At 46.7% G+C, this 21,009-nt stretch overlaps 1 protein-coding gene across 1 annotated transcript in view; it reads left to right on the top strand.

Moving 5' to 3' along the window:
• TEX261 (testis expressed 261) overlaps positions 1-12,046 on the top strand; it is a 50,270-nt gene extending 38,224 nt beyond the window's left edge. Inside the window, exons 5-6 of the mRNA XM_063925308.1 lie at positions 9,911-10,013; positions 11,301-12,046. Coding sequence (XP_063781378.1) covers positions 9,911-10,013; positions 11,301-11,416 — 219 coding nt within the window. The 3' untranslated portion in view covers positions 11,417-12,046. The remainder of the gene's footprint in view (positions 1-9,910; positions 10,014-11,300) is intronic.
• Positions 12,047-21,009: the final 8,963 nt, after the last annotated feature.

The following is a 21,009-nucleotide window of genomic DNA, read 5'->3' as shown; positions in this document are numbered from 1 at the left end:
TGTGTTTACAAATGGGGCTGGATTTGTATACAGGAGAATGAGGGCTGAGATGTCATTGTCTCAACTGAAAGTGGACATCATGAATATAGAACAAAACCCAGACAGGATTCTGTTTTGTATTCGCCAAACAATAGCTTCTCACTAGACAGGAATGTGTTGGTCATCACCCATTGTGTTACATAACCAAGGCCACTGATGCAGCTGGCTCACATGCTGGGAGGGACACACACTTCCTGTGGTTGACACACCCCCACAGCTGGAATGCAGGTATGATATACCCACTGGAGATCACAGGGCTGACTGACACTCAGAACTAAGCTAGGATCAAGCAGCATGGCGGCTACATCCCCAGGACAGAATTCCTTCCCAAAGGCTAAGTATAGAATCACATGGCTATAGAAGGAAATATAGACATATTGCTTTCTGGTTTAAATAGGATATTGTAACTTGGCTGTGATGATTGTTGGGTGTTAGTGTTGGTGCCCTGTGGAATCTGTGATGGTAGCTGGGATCTTGTTAATCATAAATACCACCATGCAGTACTTTTGAATATGTGCTGGTAGCAATGGCAGGCTGATACTTGTGAGTACCTGGTGGTCTGGTCTTGTGATAACTCATATGCTCTGGTTATAGAGATACTGTGTTTGCTTGAAATTGTGAAAGGTGATTTAGATTGTTTGGAATTGTAAAATCAGAACATATGCATTGTTTTGAGGCTTGGACATTTTGGAATAAAATGGAGTCTAGCTTCTGCCCCATGCGGCATTGTAGGGACGATTGTGTAGCTGGGTGTTGTGTATATAGGGACAGGCAGCATGGGTAAGCTCAAGTACTTTCTAAACAAAGATTCTCAGCATTGATTAACTGCGCAGCGATTGTTCCTCACATGTGTAAGCTTCGCTGCAACCATATTGTCTTTTAATGTTATTGTGAGCCAATCTCTCTCAAATCTCTCTCTCTCTCTTGTCTTCTCATCTTCTCTTATTTCTTCTTAAACTTAACTGTATTGTATTGTAGTGTGTTTCCTGTATAGTTATCTGGTTAGGTGGTTTATGTTATACTGTAGTGTATCATTTGTACTGTGATTCCTTTTTGCAAGTATATTAGTTATAATACATAGTTAATAGGCTTTGGAACCTAAACCAGTATCTGTGTATTTTCTATAGTGTTAAGTGTTCACTTGAGCGTCGGTGACGCTCAAGCAGCTTTGTAGTTAGTCAGGTTACACAAGGTTGCACTTACACCCTGTACTCACATTAAGGTATTCAGTGTATTTCATTGGTATAAGGTTTTAACATAAAGGTATAGTGTTGTGAGCGTCTGCATCGCTGGTGACCTCCTCGTGGTCTCGAGCGTAGGCTACGCTACAGCGAATCATTCCCCTAGACATAACCAATAACGTGTCCTGTGATCACTGGGCCGCGAGCGAACGTGACGCTTGAGCGTCTCGCCTACGGCTTAGCGATCGTTACGCAGATAGCGTACCCATACGGTATTTCTTAAGCAAACAGCGTACAGTGTTCTTAGCTTCATAAAGGGTTGTTTATACGACAAAAGTATTTAGTATTGTCTATATATATATATATATATATATATATATATATATATATATATATATATATATATATATATATATATATATATATATATATATATTAATATATATATTAATATATAAAATGATTCAGAGGGGGCACTCTCCAGACTTTTCAACATGCACAAGTGTTCATTTATTTATGATATACTTTACTTGCTCAGCATAGTGACAAAGGTTGTCCTCAAGCGCTTTCGGCCCAACATGGGCCTTCCTCAGGAGGCACTGCACAGCAACAGAAAATTCAAGCAAAGTAGAACAAAGATCCAGGCATCCAGCAGTAGTGCCTACTGAGGAAAGCGCTTGAGGACAACCTTTGTCACTATGCTGATCATGTAAAGTATATTATAAATAAAGGAACACTTGTGCATGTTGAAAAGTCTGGAGAGTGCCCCCTCTGAATTATTATCTACAATTGCAATACCTCTGTATTTGAGTGGACACCCCAGCGGCTGATTATCATGAAGATGTGAGTGCAATTTGTATATGTATGTGTGTATGTATATATATATATGTATATATATATATATATATATATATATATATATTTCTCTGATGACCTAGTGGATGCTGGGAACTCCGTAAGGACCATGGGGAATAGCGGGCTCCGAAGGAGACTGGGCACTCTAGAAAGATCTTAGACTACCTGGTGTGCACTGGCTCCTCCCACTATGACCCTCCTCCAAGCCTCAGTTAGATTTCGTGCCCGGCCGAGGTTGGATGCACACTAGGGGCTCTCCTGAGCTCTTAGAAAGTTATAGTCTTAGAATTTGTTATTTTCAGTGAGACCTGCTGGCAACAGGCTCACTGCAGCGAGGGACTAAGGGGAGAAGAAGCGAACTCGCCTGCTTGCAGCCGGATTGGGCTTCTTAGGCTACTGGACACCATTAGCTCCAGAGGGATCGACCGCAGGCCCAGCCTTGATGTTCGGTCCCGGAGCCGCGCCGCCGTCCCCCTTACAGAGCCAGAAGCAAGAAGATGGTCCGGAAAATCGGCGGCATGAAGACATCCTGTCTTCACCAAGGTAGCGCACAGCACTGCAGCTGTGCGCCATTGCTCCTCATACACACTTCACACTCCGGTCACTGAGGGTGCAGGGCGCTGGGGGGGGGCGCCCTGAGGCAGCAATAAAAACACCTTGGCTGGCTAAAATACCTCAATATATAGCCCCTGGGGCTATATATGAGGTAAATACCCCTGCCAGAATCCCATAAAAAGCGGGAGAATAGGCCGCGAAAAAGGGGCGGAGCCTATCTCCTCAGCACACTGGCGCCATTTTTCCCTCACAGCTCGGCTGGAAGGAAGCTCCCTGGCTCTTCCCTGCAATTCTACAGTACAGTAAGAGGGAAAAGAGAGGGGGGGCATTAAAATTGGCACTGTATACAGTATATTATATTGAAAAGCAGCTATTAGGGACATAACTCAGTTAGTCCCTGTATATATATAGCGCTCTGGTGTGTGCTGGCATACTCTTACTCTGTCCCCCCAAAGGGCTTTTGTGGGTCCTGTCCTCTATTTGAGCATTCCCTGTGTGTGTGGAGTGTGTCGGTACGGCTGTGTCGACATGTTTGAGGAGGATAATGATGTGGAGGGGGAGCAGATGCCTTTTAGCAGGGATGTCACCCCCTGGGGGTCAGACACCTGAGTGGATGGTATTATGGCAGGAAATGAGTGCACGTATAGACTCCTTACATAAAAAATTTGACGACATTCCGACTGTGGGACAGCCGAGTCTTCAGCTCGTGCCTGTCCAGGTGTCTCAAAAGTCATCAGGGGCTCTGAAACGCCCGTTATCTCAGGTGGCACAAGTAGATGTCGACACGGATACTGACACCAGTGTCGACGACGATGAGTCAAATTTAATGCCCGTTAAGGCCATTCACTGCATGATTGAGGCAATGAAAGAGGTGTTAAATATTTCTGATTTACATCCAGGTACCACAAAAAAGGGTATTATGTTTGGGGAGAAAAAACTACCTGTAGTTTTTCTCCCGTCAGAGGAATTAAATGAAGTGTGTGAAGAAGCGTGGGCTTCCCCTGATAAGAAATTGGTAACTCCTAAGAAGCTACTAATGGCGTTCCCTTTCCCGCCAGAGGATAGGTTACGTTGGGAAACACCCCCGAGGGTGGATAAAGCGCTCACACGTTTGTCTAAAAAGGTGGCACTACCGTCCCAGGATACGGCCGCCCTTAAGGAACCTGCTGATAGAAAGCAGGAGGCGATCCTGAAGTCTGTATATACACACTCAGGCATTATACTCAGACCAGCTATTGCGTCAGCATGGATGTGCAGTGCTGCCGCTGCGTGGTCAGATAAACTGTCAGAAAATATTGACATGTTAGACAGAGACACGATCCTGCTAACAATTGACCATATCAAAGACTCAGTCTTATACATGAGAGATGCACAGAGGGAAATCTGCCGGCTGGCATCTAAAGTAAGTGCATTATCCATCTCTGCTAGGAGATGCTTATGGACTCGCCAGTGGACTGGAGATGCAGATTCCAAAAGGCACATGGAAGTTTTGCCTTATAAGGGGGAGGAATTATTTGGGGATGGTCTCTCCGACCTAGTTTCCACAGCAACGTCTGGGAAGTCAGCATTTTTACCCCATGTCCCCTCACAGCCTAAGAAGGCGCCATTTTATCAGGTTCAGTCCTTTCGGTCCCAGAAAAACAAGCGGGGAAAAGGAGGGTCTTTTCTGTCAAGAGGCAGAGGCAGGGGAAAAAGGCTGCAGCAAACAGCAGGTTCCCAGGAACAAAAGTCCTCCCCCGCTTCCTCTTCCAAGTCCGCCGCATGACGGTGGGGCTTCACAGGCGGAGCCAGGTACGGTGGGGGCCCGCCTCAGGAATTTCAGCGATCAGTGGGCCCGCTCACAGGTGGATCCCTGGATCCTTCAAATAGTATCTCAGGGATACAGGCTGGAATTCGAGGCGACTCCACCCCGCCGTTTCCTAAAATCCGCCTTGCCGATTGCTCCCTCAGACAGGGAGGCGGTGCTAGCAGCGATTCACAAGCTGTATTCCCAGCAGGTGATAATCAAGGTACCCCTACTTCAACAAGGCCGGGGTTACTATTCCACACTATTTGTGGTGCCGAAACCGGACGGTTCGGTGAGACCCATTTTAAATTTGAAATCCTTGAACACATACATAAAAAAATTCAAGTTCAAGATGGAATCGCTCAGGGCGGTTATTGCAAGCCTGGACGAGGGGGATTACATGGTATCCCTGGACATCAAGGATGCTTACCTGCATGTCCCCATTTACAATTCTCACCAGGAGTACCTCAGATTTGTGGTACAGGATTGCCATTACCAATTCCAGACGCTGCCGTTTGGACTCTCCACGGCACCGAGGGTATTTACCAAGGTTATGGCGGAAATGATGATACTCCTTCGAAAAAAGGGAGTTTTAATTATCCCATACTTGGACGATCTCCTAATAAAGGCACGATCCAAGGAACAGTTGTTAGTGGGAGTAGCACTATCTCAGGAAGTGCTGAGCCAGCACGGTTGGATTCTGAATATCCCAAAGTCACAGCTGGTCCCCACGACACGTCTAATGTTCCTGGGAATGATTCTGGACACGGCCCAGAAAAAAGTGTTTCTCCCGGAGGAGAAAGCCAGGGAGTTGTCTTCTCTAGTCAGAGACCTCCTAAAACCAAAACAGGTATCGGTGCATCACTGCACGCGGGTCCTGGGAAAGATGGTAGCTTCTTACGAAGCAATTCCATTCGGCAGGTTCCATGCCAGAATTTTTCAGTGGGACCTGTTGGACAAGTGGTCCGGATTGCATCTTCAGATGCATCGTTTAATAACCCTGTCTCCACGAACCAGGGTGTCTCTTCTGTGGTGGCTGCACAGTGCTCATCTTCTGGAGGGCCGCAGATTCGGCATACAGGACTGGGTCCTGGTGACCACGGATGCCAGCCTACGAGGCTGGGGGGCAGTCACAAAGGGAAGAAATTTCCAAGGACTATGGTCAAGTCAGGAGACTGCCCTTCACATAAATATTCTGGAACTAAGGGCCATTTACAATGCCCTAAGTCAAGCAAAATCCCTGCTCCTACACCAGCCGGTGCTGATCCAGTCAGACAACATCACGGCAGTCGCCCATGTGAATCGACAGGGCGGCACAAGAAGCAGGACGGCGATGGCAGAAGCCACAAAAATTCTCCGATGGGCGGAGAATCATGTACTAGCACTGTCAGCAGTGTTCATCCCGGGAGTGGACAACTGGGAAGCAGACTTTCTCAGCAGGCACGACCTCCACCCGGGAGAGTGGGGACTTCATCCAGAAGTCTTCCAAATGATTGTAAATCAATGGGGTCGTCCACAGGTGGACATGATGGCGTCCCGCCTAAACAAAAAACTAGAGAAGTATTGCGCCAGGTCAAGAGACCCTCAGGCGATAGCTGTGGACGCTCTAGTGACACCGTGGGTGTACCGGTCAGTTTGTGTTCCCTCCTCTACCTCTCATACCAAAGGTATTGAGAATAATAAGAAAGCGAGGAGTAAACACAATTCTCGTGGTTCCGGATTGGCCGAGAAGAGCGTGGTACCCGGAACTTCAAGAGATGATCTCAGAGGACCCGTGGTCTCTGCCGCTCAGACAGGACCTGCTGCAGCAGGGCCCCTGTCTGTTCCAAGACTTACCGCGGCTGCGTTTGACGGCATGGCGGTTGAACGCCGGATCCTGAAGGAAAAGGGCATTCTGGAGGAAGTCATTCCTACGCTTATTAAAGCCAGGAAAGATGTTACGGCAAAGCATTATCACCGCATATGGCGGAAATATGTTGCATGGTGCGAGGCCAAAAAGGCCCCAACAGAGGAATTTCAACTAGGTCGATTTCTGCATTTCCTGCAAGCAGGAGTGAATATGGGCCTAAAACTGGGCTCCATTAAGGTACAGATCTCGGCTCTGTCAATTTTCTTTCAAAAAGAACTAGCTTCAGTACCTGAAGTTCAGACATTTGTGAAAGGAGTGCTGCATATTCAGCCCCCATTTGTGCCTCCTGTGGCACCTTGGGATCTCAACGTGATGTTGAGTTTCTTAAAATCACATTGGTTTGAGCCACTAAAAACCGTGGATCTGAAATATCTCACGTGGAAAGTGGTCATGTTATTGGCCTTGGCTTCAGCCAGGCGAGTGTCCGAGTTGGCGGCTTTATCATGTAAAAGCCCTTATCTGATTTTCCATATGGATAGGGCAGAATTGAGGACTCGTCCCCAGTTTCTCCCTAAGGTGGTGTCAGCGTTTCACCTGAACCAGCCTATTGTGGTGCCTGCGGCTACTAAGGATTTGGAGGACTCCAAGTTGCTAGACGTTGTCAGGGCCCTGAAAATATATGTTTCCAGGACGGCTGGAGTCAGAAAATCTGACTCGCTGTTTATCCTGTATGCACCCAACAAGCTGGGTGCTCCTGCTTCTAAGCAGACTATTGCTCGATGGATTTGTAGTACAATTCAGCTTGCACATACTGTGGCAGGCCTGCCACAGCCAAAATCTGTCAATGCCCATTCCACAAGGAAGGTGGGCTCATCTTGGGCGGCTGCCCGAGGGGTCTCGGCTTTACAACTTTGCCGAGCAGCTACTTGGTCAGGGGCAAACACGTTTGCTAAATTCTACAAATTTGATACCCTGGCTGAGGAGGACCTGGAGTTCTCTCATTCGGTGCTGCAGAGTCATCCGCACTCTCCCGCCCGTTTGGGAGCTTTGGTATAATCCCCATGGTCCTTACGGAGTTCCCAGCATCCACTAGGACGTCAGAGAAAATAAGAATTTACTCACCGGTAATTCTATTTCTCGTAGTCCGTAGTGGATGCTGGGCGCCCATCCCAAGTGCGGTTTATCTGCAATACTTGTACATAGTTATTGTTAACTAAATCGGGTTATTGTTGAGCCATCTGTTGAGAGGCTCTATTGTTTCATACTGTTAACTGTGTTTCATATCACGAGTTGTACGGTGTGATTGGTGTGGCTGGTATGAGTCTTACCTGGGATTCAAAATCCTTCCTTATTGTGTACGCTCGTCCGGGCACAGTACCTAACTGAGGCTTGGAGGAGGGTCATAGTGGGAGGAGCCAGTGCACACCAGGTAGTCTAAGATCTTTCTAGAGTGCCCAGCCTCCTTCGGAGCCCGCTATTCCCCATGGTCCTTACGGAGTTCCCAGCATCCACTACGGACTACGAGAAATAGAATTACCGGTGAGTAAATTCTTATATATATATATATATATATATCTTCAATAAGAGGCGGCACTCAGTGACTTTTTCAATAATCAAATGCGTGTATTGTGGAACATCAACGTTTCGGGGACCCCCGTCCCCTTCATCAGGATAACCCAACATAACAAACAGTGTTTTAATAGATTACACTCACCCCCCTTTTTTTTTCTCGCGCTGTCCCGTTGCGAACGCCGCTGGCCACGCTGCTCCGGCTTCCTGTCTGGCGTCCCGGCGCACATCCTGTGACGCGGTCCTGCCGTCTCGGTTGCCAGGCAAGTAGTCATGACGACGCTCTAAACAAACAGGTTGCGATTCAACTTAAACAAAAACTGAAATCCTGTGCACCGCAAACAATATAAATAACCAATTCAATCTTTGACAGGGTGAAGGTTACAGAAACCATTTTAACATTTCACTACAGAGTTTTCATATAGATTCTGATTTTTTATTCAAAGTTGTTACGATGATGCATTTTAATACACATGTTGGTTTTATGACAATTACATTCTGATTATGCTGCAGGTGCAATACCAGACATTAGACTGTCAAAGATTGAATTGGTTATTTATATGGTTTGCGGTGCACAGGATTTCAGTTTTTGTTTAAGTTGAATCGCAACCTGTTTGTTTATAGCGTCGTCATGACTACTTGCCTGGCAACCGAGACGGCAGGACCGCGTCACAGGATGTGCGCCGGGACGCCAGACAGGAAGCCGGAGCAGCGTGGCCAGCGGCGTTCGCAACGGGACAGCGCGAGGAAAAAAAAGGGGGGTGAGTGTGATCTATTTAAACACTGTTGTTTGTTATGTTGGGTTATCCTGATGAAGGGGACGGGGGTCCCCGAAACGTTGATGTTCCACAATACACGCATTTGATTATTGAAAAAGTCACTGAGTGCCGCCTCTTATTGAAGCTCTGTACGTGAGGCCAGAAAAGGCCTGTGGAGGGCACCAGTGCAAGATTGTTCTTTCATGGACTGGGTGAGTGCCGGGGATCCGGAATATATATATATATATATATATATATATATATATATATATATATATATATATATATATATATATATATATATATATATATATATATATATATATACATATACATATACATATACATATACATACACACATACATACACACATACATACACACATACACACACATACATACACACACATACATACACATACATACACACATACATATATATATATATACATAAAGGCTGGTGTCTACACTCGGCAAGGAAGCTATAGTTTATGTCTGGAATCCCGGATGTAGTGGGAGAGACCTACATACTGTATAATGACTGATATCACAGGAGGGCCATGTAATGCAAACTGTTAGGGTTTCTTGAGCACCAAGTCTGCCACCCCTGGTATATAAATATAGTGGCAAGCGTGCAGACCTTGCAGAAAACCCATATATGACTCCTCACTTCCCTCGTGCTCACACACATGCTCTGGTTCCCCTGTTTATATGGGCACTGTACGGTGGCATGATAGAAAGCGTGCGTCTGTGTATATAGGATATATAACTGCTCTGCATTAGCACAATCCTCTTTCTCCAGATGCATACAGCTCACCGGGAGATTTAGTAGTAATCTGTCAAGGACACTTATTGCGATAATTAGTCTGAACACCAGGCCCATAATAATGGCTGAGATTAGGTGACATCCAGAGTGCAGCTGGGCTGGCTGGGAGTAACAGTGGCGGTGGGTGTCTCGCCCAATGACCACGTAATACTTCCAGAGTTATAAATACAGTCGGGAGCTGTAACCTGCTGATTGATGATGCCATCTGGTGACGAGAGTGATTGCTGTAGCACGTTGTGGGTGGGTTATTTTAGCAGCCTGAACATCGAAGAATTGTGTATGCAGCTCAGCATTGGCGTATACAGATCAAATGCATTACGGGTTGTGCGCAAATATCACTCAAAGGTACAACTGTGCGCTTGATCACCGTAGCCAATCATTGTTTAACTTCCACGTGGCAGATGAATCCCAGTTGCTGCGGTTTCAGTGTTGCTGCCTATTGTTCCTGTCTGATCCGCCAGCGGCAGGTAACAGCTGTGTCTCTGTCTGCAGGTTCTCGCCTATTTCACATTCTGCCTCTGGCTCATCCCATTCGCTTTCTTTGTGTCGCTGTCGGCGGGGGAGAACGTGCTGCCATCCACAGTCCAGCATGGAGGTGAGAGTTACATTTACTTATAGGGGAAGGGGGTTAATCTGTTTTACAATGTTTAGTTTCCTTCAAAATGAATTATGGGCTCGCTCATCCACTGCATTTTTAAAATGTGAGACAGCTTCTCGGGCGTGTCCTTGTACCGCTACCCATAGCATCATTTGGTGAAAGCACGTTTGAAAGTGAATCGCTAGAGTGCACATTGGTTTTCATGCAGAGTCGCCCATTTCCCCAGCTCACAGGCGAGACGTTTGCCTGTACAGGAAGAACCATAATTATTTAATTTGTATGTACAGAAGAGTGCTGCAAGGTAACAACACAATAACCCCGACAGTCTCCAACTCAATACTGCTTCCAGTAGCTACACTAACTAGTATATTGGGTCATCTCAGTCTTCGTTCCCCTGCCCCCCGCGTTCCGACACAGCCAGTCCTCCTCTTCTAGGCCTATCCCAACTCCCGCAGCGGGAACCATTGGTGCGTGCGTCGAGAAGACAGGACAGACCTTTCACCAGTGATGGCCATCGATGGATTAAATCCAATGGTAGTAAATTATTGATGGTTTAGTCAATGATGGTTGGGTGCTGGCTACATTTTCTCGCCACCATCAAGTAATTGTATGTGTGGGAGGACCACTTGCCAGCAGTCATAGTTGCAAACCATCGATGGTTGATGTCAATCCCTATCTTCTGCTTTTGTTATGTAGACGTGGCAGAAAATGTTTCTGGTTGTATAAGACGAAACATATTTGTAAGGAGTGTCTGCGCCCAGCAGCGTCCTGGCAATCCGTGTGCCGTGTGTACGTCACTGCAGAACGTATGTACGGCACACGGAACACTCTGCTCATATTAAACCTTTTACATTTATTTTGTAATTTAAATGCGGTTCCCTTACATGGTGTCTGTGTGACCCAATTATAAATAAACTGATATTATGTGATATTGTCTTGCCTTCTGTTACAGAATCTCTAGGTACAGCAGTCATTTGACATAAAATAATCCGGGCATACTCTGACATAGGGAACGTGATTGATTTAAGGCAGCAGCGGGATTAAGTGCATCTACAGCAGTGTGAGCATGCTCTATAGCAATGTACTAACGTCATCCACTGCACAGTGTAGGAGATGACAATGACACGGTTTGACTAGAAGACTTGTGCTCGCTCTGTACTAGTTATCTTTGCCCATTACATAGTATAACCTAAAAAAGGATTATGCAATATGCCAGGTTGTGTTACGAGTAATGCAAGCGTCCTTGCTGTCTACAAGTGTAATTGTTCCCTGTCTCGCCAACAGATGACGTGGTGTCAAATTATTTTACGAAGGGTAAGAGAGGGAAACGCTCAGGAATACTCGTCATCTTCTCTTTCATCAAAGAAGCCATCCTACCCAGCAGGCAGAAGATGTACTGAGCTCAGCGGTTGTCGGGATCATGTGCCGCCAACCTCCGTCTGGCAGCCATGCTGAATCACGTGACGGAGCAAGCGGACGAGAGCTGGGATATGAGTGGGGAGCCACTAGCGGTCTTTCTGACAATGAGAAAAGGGCTTTATTTTCCAAAGGATCGTCGTCCAAGATGCCTAAGCGGCGATGGGGTGAGGACCTGGGCTGAATGGGACTGGCAGCGAGAACAGAGGGCGTCGCATCTTGCAACCAGGGTCTGATCCGGATGCCGATTTTTACCGCAGCAATATCTCAGAACAAAACAAAATATGCTTTTTAGAACTTAACCAATGAGTGGACTTACCAGAGAATCTAATAATAGGAATAATAAGTGCAATGAAAAATATCACATTCTACAGGATATACTGTAGATTGCAAGCTCTAGTTCTTTTTCAGAATTTAGTGCCAATAGATATTTTTGGGGTCCTCTCCATTTTCAGCGTATCACCGTTTTATTATATCGCTAAGCTCTGCCGGAATGAGACAACAAATGCGTAGTTTTAGCGTTCTCAGCATGGTGCGAATTGGACTTTGCCAATAATTGTGAATCTGCTGTACTAGCCAGTTCTCCTGTGAAATAAAATCCCTATTTCTTAGTACATATGTCTTTGGGGCAACGTCATCAGGTTTGGGATGGATCTTCTGGTAGCCACTTGTGAAAGTGATATCTCTAAAGTTGGACAAGTCCCAGGAGCCAGGTCGCAAATTAACCTGAAACGACGACTACTTTGGGAAATATGGATTTGTTCTGAGATCTGTACAGAGATTTTTCTGTGCTAGATGCACTGCGGGTTCTGTCAGTGGTGAGCAAAATTATTTTGACGTTTTATTTATAAGGCGCCACAAGTGTTTTGCAGCGCCGTACATACGGCAGACATTAGAGCAATACAGGGTACGTAGAACTTAACATTACAGTAACTGGAAAACTAAAACAGAGCACAGGTAACAATTAGCGCTACAGTTCTCAGTACACACTACAGCTGAGGTATAAGGAAGCAAAGGAGTAGTCGTCATACTACTGGGGGCAGGCAGCCACTGGAAGAGATAGACGGTAACGAGCGAGAGAAGATGAGGGTAGAGACAGTCACTGAGTAGGAGAGAGCTTTGGGAAGAGGGCCCCGCTCCAAGGAGCTCACAATCTAGGGGGAGGGGGAGACAGGTGACATAAGGTGCGAGCGAGCTGAAGATGGCCTGATGGCAGGAAGTAAGCGAGGAGGGATGGTCAAAGCATGAGGCAGGGAGATAAGAGAGTGGCCTCCAGACTAGGAAGGGTATGCTTTGATGAACAGGTGGGTTTTCAGTGCCGTTTGGATCTATGCAGGGTTGGGGAGAGTCTAATAGAATGAGGGAGCTTGCCCCAGTGAAGGGGGGCAGCGCGGGCAGAGTCTTTGATTCACACGTGGGACACAGTGACCAGGACAGAGGAGAGGCGATGGTCATTGGCCAACCATAGAAGGCGGGAGGGGGTCTGTAGGGAGATGAGGTTGATATGTAGGGAGCAGTGGCGTTAGAGAGGTTCTTATATGTGAAGGTGAGGAGTTTGAAGAGGATTCTGTAGGGTAATGGGAACCAGTACAGGTTTTGTGGAAGGGTAGGGGCAGATGTGGAGCGGCAGGAGAGGAAGTTAAGTCCACCTGCAGAGTTGAGAACAGATTGGAGTGGAGTGTGGTAGGCCAGTGAGGAGAATGTTGCAGTGCAGTCGTCGAGCCATGAGATGACCAGTGAGTGGATAAGTTTAGTCGCTCTCTGGGAGAGGAACGGCCTGATGCGAGAGATGTTGTGTAGCTGGAACCAACAGGATTGAGCCAGAAATTGGACGTGGGGGGTGAAGGAGAGGGAGGAGCATAGAGTGGCGGCTAAGCAGAGACATAAAGATATATGGGGAGGTGGAGACTTTGGATGGGGGAAGAGATGATGAGTCCTGTTTTGTCCATGTTGAGCTTCAGGGAGTGCCCAGACATCCAGGAGGAGATGGTGAAGAGGCAGCTGGATACCCGAATGAAGACGGGGGATTTTTTTAGGGATTTGGTCCCCCTGGCTCCCGGGATTTGTCCAGTCCCGGCCAATAAATATAAAGTAGAGAAATTTGATAATCAGAACCTTACCAGATGTCTGTTACAGGGACTGTCCCCTCACACTGTGAGCGTCTGTTCTGGCCGGTGGGTTCAGACTGGATAGGCGGAGTACTTATGCCGCATAAGCTGAGTCCTTCCCTCAGTATAGCAGCCATCCTCAGGCAGTAGCTGGGACTACAGTAAGTAGAGAGCAGGGCATAAAGAGGTAGCCTAGTTGTAATGTGGGCCTATGTAAGCTGCCTCTCATGCTGGGCTGCCCTATGTAAGGATAATGATTTGAGAACACAATATGAAATTAACTGGAGTGGTAAGACTCTTCATTGGCCCAAGCTAGGTCAGTGGTTTACCTTGTGTGTTGGATTCCGTATGATATCCCAGCGGTCAGGAGACAGACGCCGTGGCATCTTGATTGCCTCCCTGTGTGTTATATCAGCCTATTTTATATACAAGCCACGGAATTATTATCTGCTGAGCACTCCAGGATGTAATATGCAGGGTATTAAATGCTGGGAGCTCCTGAAGCTAACTTTCATGGCATTGCAGGGTGGTATATGCTGGTCACTCATGGATCTAACATGCTACATATTATATACTGGGCGTACCTGGATCTAACATGCTAGATATTATGTGCTGAGCTCTCCTGTATCTAACATGCAGGTCACTGCTGGATGTTATGTGCTGGGCTTTCCTGTATCTAACTTGCTGGGCTCTTCTGTATCTAACATGCAGGTCACTGCTGGATGTTATGTGCTGGGCTTTCCTGTATCTAACATGCAGGTCACTGCTGGATGTTATGTGCTGGGCTCTTTGGTCTAAATACCGATTGTGAGGGTAAATTTGCTGAGGTAATAACATGGTGTTATAACCAATCACATTTGAGAAGAGCATTGCTTTAATATTGTACAATGGCCATAGGGCCTAATTCAGACCCTGTCGCTGATTTGCAAAAATCGCTATGAAGTGATTTTTCTCCGGCAGGGTCCACAGGTTATCTACAGGATAACAATGGGATATGATGGAGCGACAGCGGATTGGCACCAAACGATCAAAGCTTTCCAGCCTCCCAGGATGCAACAGGCCCGTCCATATATCCCGCCCCCTGGCTCAGGCAAATCAGTTTTTTTGTTTGGTGCGGCAGGAGCCGGACCATGGTCAGAGGGCTGCTGTTTCCTTAGCAGCCCAAGCTTTCTTATTTTATTTTTATAGTCTTACGGGTTTTTTGAGTGATCTTTCCAAACAGCGTCTTATACGCATATTGGAAAGAGTCGCTCCAACAACTCTCTGCCGGGTCGCAACAACGCTTACCCACGAGTACAGTGCTGTTTCGGTGGGCGTCTGTGTCGGATATACTAGCAGGTCCATCAGACGTTACCAGGCTGTGGCCGGAGCACGGAGGGAAGGTAAGGCATCGATTCCGCTTAGTAGATGGAATACGGACACAGCCGCACTGTTTTGGGAGGAGACTACCAAACAGTAGGTGACGCACGGGTGCTCCAGTGCTAGGCCTTAGGGATCATAAGGCACCAGGAATAGCATGAGGCTGCGATCCCTAGGGTTGATGTCAGCGGTGGGGAGTTAAATGCTCTCCTGGTCGCCCCTCCCCCCGGCTCATGATCAGTTTCCGCAGAGTCTCCCGCCATGAATTGATTCCTCGCTTCCGTCTCAGACGTTGCCAGAGGGGACTCGGTCGCAGCATAGGCCGCTGCTTCAGTGTTCACTAAGCGCTACCACGACAGATCCGGTCGCAGCATAGGCGGCTGTGCGATTTACTGCGTCTGTGTTCACTGAACGTTGCCATGAGACCGGTGCATCTGTGTTCACTGAACGTCTGTGTCCTGGAGCGGCAGTGTACACTAGTAGCGTCTGTATCCACTCAGCGTTCGCTAACGTATTGATCGATCACTGGAAGTGAGGTGAGTCTCCCTGTATCCCACTCTACTGAGTACGGGCTATACAGCACTAAATTTCTATCTACTTTGTCAAGTACGAATAGTTAAGTTCTACGGTGTGTTTGAGGTGTGAGCTGGTAGGACACTCACCGTGTTTATAACAATAAATTCTTTCCTCGAAATGTCCATCTCTCCTGGGCACAGTTTTCTAACTGAGGTCTGGAGGAGGGGCATAAAGGGAGGAGCCAGTTCACACCCAGTTTAAGTCTTTTGTGCCCAAGCTCCTGCGGATCTGTCTATACCCCATGGTCCTTTTGGAGTCCCCAGCATCCTCTACGGACTAAGAAAAAAGTATTGACCGGTAGGTACTAAAATCCTATTTTGTAGTTGATGATATGCTCATATGACTAATATATAACATGTGACTGACTGCTAGTGTGATTGCTGACTTTAATATATGTTTGTCAGTTGTTTCTTCTGATCCTCAATGCTGGTGCATGGGTAGGGTCAGATTGATATCACTTTAGAAGGTTAAAGTGATTACAGTCACAAAATTGTGTAGTACACGGTGAAAGTGCTGATTATTTATCATGTCTTAGAGCGGGAAAGGTGACAAAGGTACACTTAAAGCAACACTCATATCTTGTTTGTCTTGTAAAACTCTCAGGATCTGGTCCAGGATAGTTTATGTGCAAATTGTTTTGATTTTCAGCAGAACACAAGGCAGATCCCTGTACACAATCAGGTACAGATAGATCCACCTTGGGCTATGTTTGCACCGGCTTTGTCCAGTATAGCTGAACGGATAATTCCTACAGCTTCGGTACCAGGTATAGGGTACCCATACATGCAGCTCCCTACCTACGGTATATCATTTCCCCCAGCAGCTTCTCAAATGAAACAAGCTGATATACCGATGGTAAGTAAATCTTTACCTTCACAGGCTACACATGATGATTCATCGGATGATGAAAGCTCTATTTACTTCAGTATACGAAGAGGAGGAAGAAGGTCTGAGCTCAGTGGATATAGCTGAATTAATTAGAGCAATGAAGGTCATTCTATCCTTAGAAGATTCAACAGAGCCTGTGTTAAAACCAAGGCACCTGTGTTTAAACGTCCCAAGACAGTTAAGACTGAGTTTCCAGGGTCAGACCAGCTGACGGAAATTATGGAAGAGGCTTGGGCAACACCCAGCAAAAAATATACAATTCCCAAAAAATGGGACTCTAATTATCCTTTTCCAGCCGGGGACTGTTTAAAAAGGGAGGTAGCTCCTAAGGTAGATGCGCACGTGATTCGATTAGTGTGAAAATCTATATTGCCTTTGCCATCAACATCTTTAAATGATGTCACAGATAGGAGAGTGGATGGTTTCCTAAAAAACATATTTTCCCTGTCTGGAGCAGTCATAAGGCCAGCTATGGCTTCAGCTTGGATAGCAATGGCAGTGGCTGCCTGGGCTGATGCATTGGAAAGTGATTTTTCATCAGCTTCTAGAGAGCAAAAATCTTATATAGCCCCTATTAAACAAGCAGCAGTATTCTTGGAAGAAGCTGCATTAGATATGAGTACTATTGCTTCTAGGGCATCAGCCTCGACAATAGCTGCTCGCAGAGCGGTTTGGTTAAGTACATGGAAAGCTGATTCAGAATCCAAGAAAGTCTTGGAATCTTTGCCTTTTTCGGAAAATATTCTGTTTGGTAAAGAATTGACAGATATTCTGGAGTCAGAGGCAGACTCCAAGATGGTCAAGTTTCCTTCCGCATATAACCCCAAACCTAGGGGTCCGATTTTCCGGCCCTTTCGTTCTCAAGGAAAACCAAAGGGAAAAAGTGATCGGAAACAGCCCCAATACAATAAGTTTGGTAAGTCAAAGCATTGGGCTACCAGAGGGCCAGCTTCCAAACCAGAAGATAAGCCATCAGCCTGATGGTGCCAGGCCTCCTTCTGGGGGACCTCAGGGTAGGGGACCGGCTTCTTCAGTTTGTACAGATCTGGCGACAATCTACAACAGATGCCTGGGTGCAGGAAGCGGTATCTCTAGGTTATGTTTTTCCCTTCAAGAAGCATCCTCCTCGAAGGTTCTTCTGCACCAGCCCGTCTCGGGTAGAGACAAAGGCCAGGGCTTTGCAAGAAGCAGTTCAGAAATTGCTTCAGTCAGGAGTAGTCATACCAGTACCCCCGACACAACGGGGACAGGGTTTTTACTCCAACCTAATTTTGGTCCAGAAGCCAAACGGGTCATTTCGGCCCATTCTCAATCTCAAAATGCTAAACAAATATATTTGGGTGCCGAAGTTCCACATGGAGACATTACGTTCCATAGTTTTGGCCATGGAGCCAGGGGATTATATGGTATCCCTGGATATTCAGGATGCTTACCTACATGTTCCTGTAGCATTGTGTTATCTCAGGTTCGCTATCCTCCAGCAGCATTTCCAGTTCCAGGCCCTACCCTTTGGGTTAGCCACAGCCCCCAGAGTATTTACCAAGATTATGGTGGTTATGGCAGCTTATCTCCGCAAGCAGGAGATAAGATTTTTTCCATACCTCGACGACCTTTTAATCCTGGCACAATCGCAAGAATTGCTCCTGTGCCATCTCCAACAGACAATAACATGTCTGCAGGGACACGGGTGGCTCATAAATTGGGCAAAGTCATCTCTGGTTCCGTCACAACGGATGACTCACTTGGGGGCTATACTAGATTCAGGTCTGCAGAAAGTGTTTTTACCTCAGAACAAGATATCCAAGATACAGTCAGGTATTCAGGACTTGTTACACAGTCAGAGGGTATCCATTCACGCAGCCATGTGAGTGATGGGGTTGATGGTGTCAACATTCGAAATGGTGGAGTATGCACAATTCCACTCGAGACCTCTGCAGCATCTGATTCTGGTCAGATGGAATGGAGTACATCAGACAATAAAGAAACAGATGATGGTAAGAAAGTCATTAGCCTAGTGGCTACAGATATCCCATCTAGACAAATGGAGACCTTTTTGGATATCAGATTGGGAGATCCTGACAACAGATGCCAGTCTTCAGGGCTGGGGAGCAGTGTCCGGAAAATTATGGTTCCAGGGACAATGGACAAGAGAAGAAAGGTACCTGCCAATAAACTTATTAGAACTTTGGGCCATATACATGGCACTGATTGAGGCAAAAGACATTCTTCAGGGAAAACCAGTCCAGATCCGCTCGTACAATGCGACGGCAGTAGCGTACCTCAACCATCAAGGTGGAACTCTCAGTCAAAAAGCAATGAAGGAGGGAAGTCGCATACTACTTTGTCCGCAATGTTCGTTCCGGGAGTCCTAAACTGAGAAGCGGATTTTCTCAGTTGACACACCATTCAAGCAAGCGAATGGGCTCTACACCCGGAGGTCTTTCAGACTCTAGTAGACAAATTGGGGGTTGCCAGAGAGAGATCTCATGGCGTCCCGTCTGAACAACAAAGTGCCCACATACGGGTCAAGAACAAAGGATCCCGGAGCGATCTTTGTGGATGCCTTGTCTGTGAAATGGGACTTTTATCTAGCTTATCTGTTTCCTCCGATCACCCTGTTACCCAGGGTGGTGAGGAAAATAAAGCAAGCAAAGGGTGCCATGATTCTAATATCTCCAGCTTGGCCCAGAAGGCATTGGTACACAGATCTGCAGAGAATGTGGATGGATGCTCCACTAATGCTTCCTCAACGTCCAGATCTACTGATGCAGGGTCCCTGTTATCACAGACATCTGGATCCGACTGTCTTTGACGGCGTGGCTCTTGAAACCTCTATCCTAAAGTAAATAAGATTCTCTAAACAGGTAATTCAAACAATGCTTAGAGCAAGGAATCCTTCCTCATTCGTATTTATCACCGAATATGTCAGGCCTATATTCATTGGTGCAGTGAAGGAGGTATGGACCCGAAATCTTTTAGAGTTTCCAGAGTCCTAGCATTCCTTCAGGAAGGAATGGATAAAGGTTTGAAGGTAGCTTCCTTGAGAGTTCAAGTATCTGCATTGACTGTCTGCTTCCAAAAGTAAATTGCCAATTAACAGGATGTGCGCACTTTTTTCCAGGGAGTGCTGCGCATTCAACCTCCCTTTGTTTCACCTACAGCACCGTGGGACTTAGGTTTAGTCCTGAAAGCTCTTCAAGTTGCCCCATTTGAACCACTTAATAAGGTGGATCTTAAATGGTTGACAGCTAAAGTACTCTTTCTACTGGCTATGGCATCGGCTAGAAGAGTATCAGATTTAGGAGCGCTGTCATGTTCCCGTTTTTTCTGATTTTTTTTTTTTATCCAGATAAAGCAGTTCTTAGAACTAGATCTGGGTATCTTCCGAAGGTGGTGTCTAAATTCCACCTTAATGAAGAAATTGTAGTCCCGGTTTTTCAGGTATCGGGACTTTCTGCGGGAGATGCGTAGCTGGACGTAGTCCGGGCATTAAGGATCTACGTGGATCGTACCAGTGCCATCAGAAAGACAGATTCTCTCTTCATTCTCTACGGATTTCACAAGAGAGGATGGCCTGCTACAAAACAGACGCTGGCAAGATGGCTTCTGAATGACTATTTCAGAAGCATATCCTCAAGCTGATCTCCCTGTTCCGGCTAATGTCTCTGCTCACTCTACTCGTAAGGTAGGTCCTTCATGGGCAGCACAACATGGTGCTTCAGCAGAACAGATATGTAAGGCAGCCACATTGTCTTCCATTAACACATTCATTAGACATTATGCTTTGGATACTTTTGCCTCTCATGATGCTGAATTCGGGCGTAAGGTTCTCCTGTCCAATCAGGAGCGTCCCCACCACTAAATTGCTTTGGGAAATCCCATTGTTATCCTGTGGATAACCGGTAGACCCTGCCAGAGAAATATACATTATGGTAAGAACTTACCGTTGATAATGGTATTTCTTTTTCATCCACTAGGGGTCACTGGAGTACTCTTGGGATATGGGCGGCTTAGCAGAAACAAAGGCACTGAATATTTAAATTTAGAACTCTCCACCCCTCCATATCCCAGAGTACCTCAGTGTACGACCTCAGTGTTTTTTCCGTGCTCACAGCACTAACATCGGCTTGTGGGAGTTCCCACACTTTGTGGAAGATTTTATTAATTTTTCATTTTTACTTTTTAATTTTTACACTTAGCACATCCCTTCCCAGTTTCTGGAAAAACATGGGTCCGGGATGGTGCCGCTGCAGGCAGCGCATGGCGTGTCGGTCCTCACAAAGAGCACCCTCACAGCCACAGGCAGCCCACTGTCTCCTGCAAGCTGGACGGAGCTTACACATAGAAGCCCCGTCGCAGCCATGACTGGAGAGCTGGACGGAGCCATGACTGGAGAGCTGGACGGAGCTTACACATAGAAGCCCCGTCGCAGCCATGACTGGAGAGCTGGACGGAGCTTACACATAGAAGCCCCGTCGCAGCCATGATCTGAGGAGCTGGACGGAGCTTACAGATAGAAGCCCCGTCGCAGCCATGACCGGACGTCGCAGACCTTCCTACAAAAGGTATGCTGGGGAAACGGGGCGGTCAGCGCAGGCTGCCGCCCCGCTGTGTGGGGTCCGTGGGTAAAGCCGACCGCTCACTAC

Source organism: Pseudophryne corroboree, chromosome 1 (assembly GCF_028390025.1).
Source record: "Pseudophryne corroboree isolate aPseCor3 chromosome 1, aPseCor3.hap2, whole genome shotgun sequence".
Taxonomy (NCBI): domain Eukaryota; kingdom Metazoa; phylum Chordata; class Amphibia; order Anura; family Myobatrachidae; genus Pseudophryne; species Pseudophryne corroboree.
Note: the sequence above shows the minus strand (reverse complement) of the source record. Positions and strands in the feature narration are given on the sequence as shown.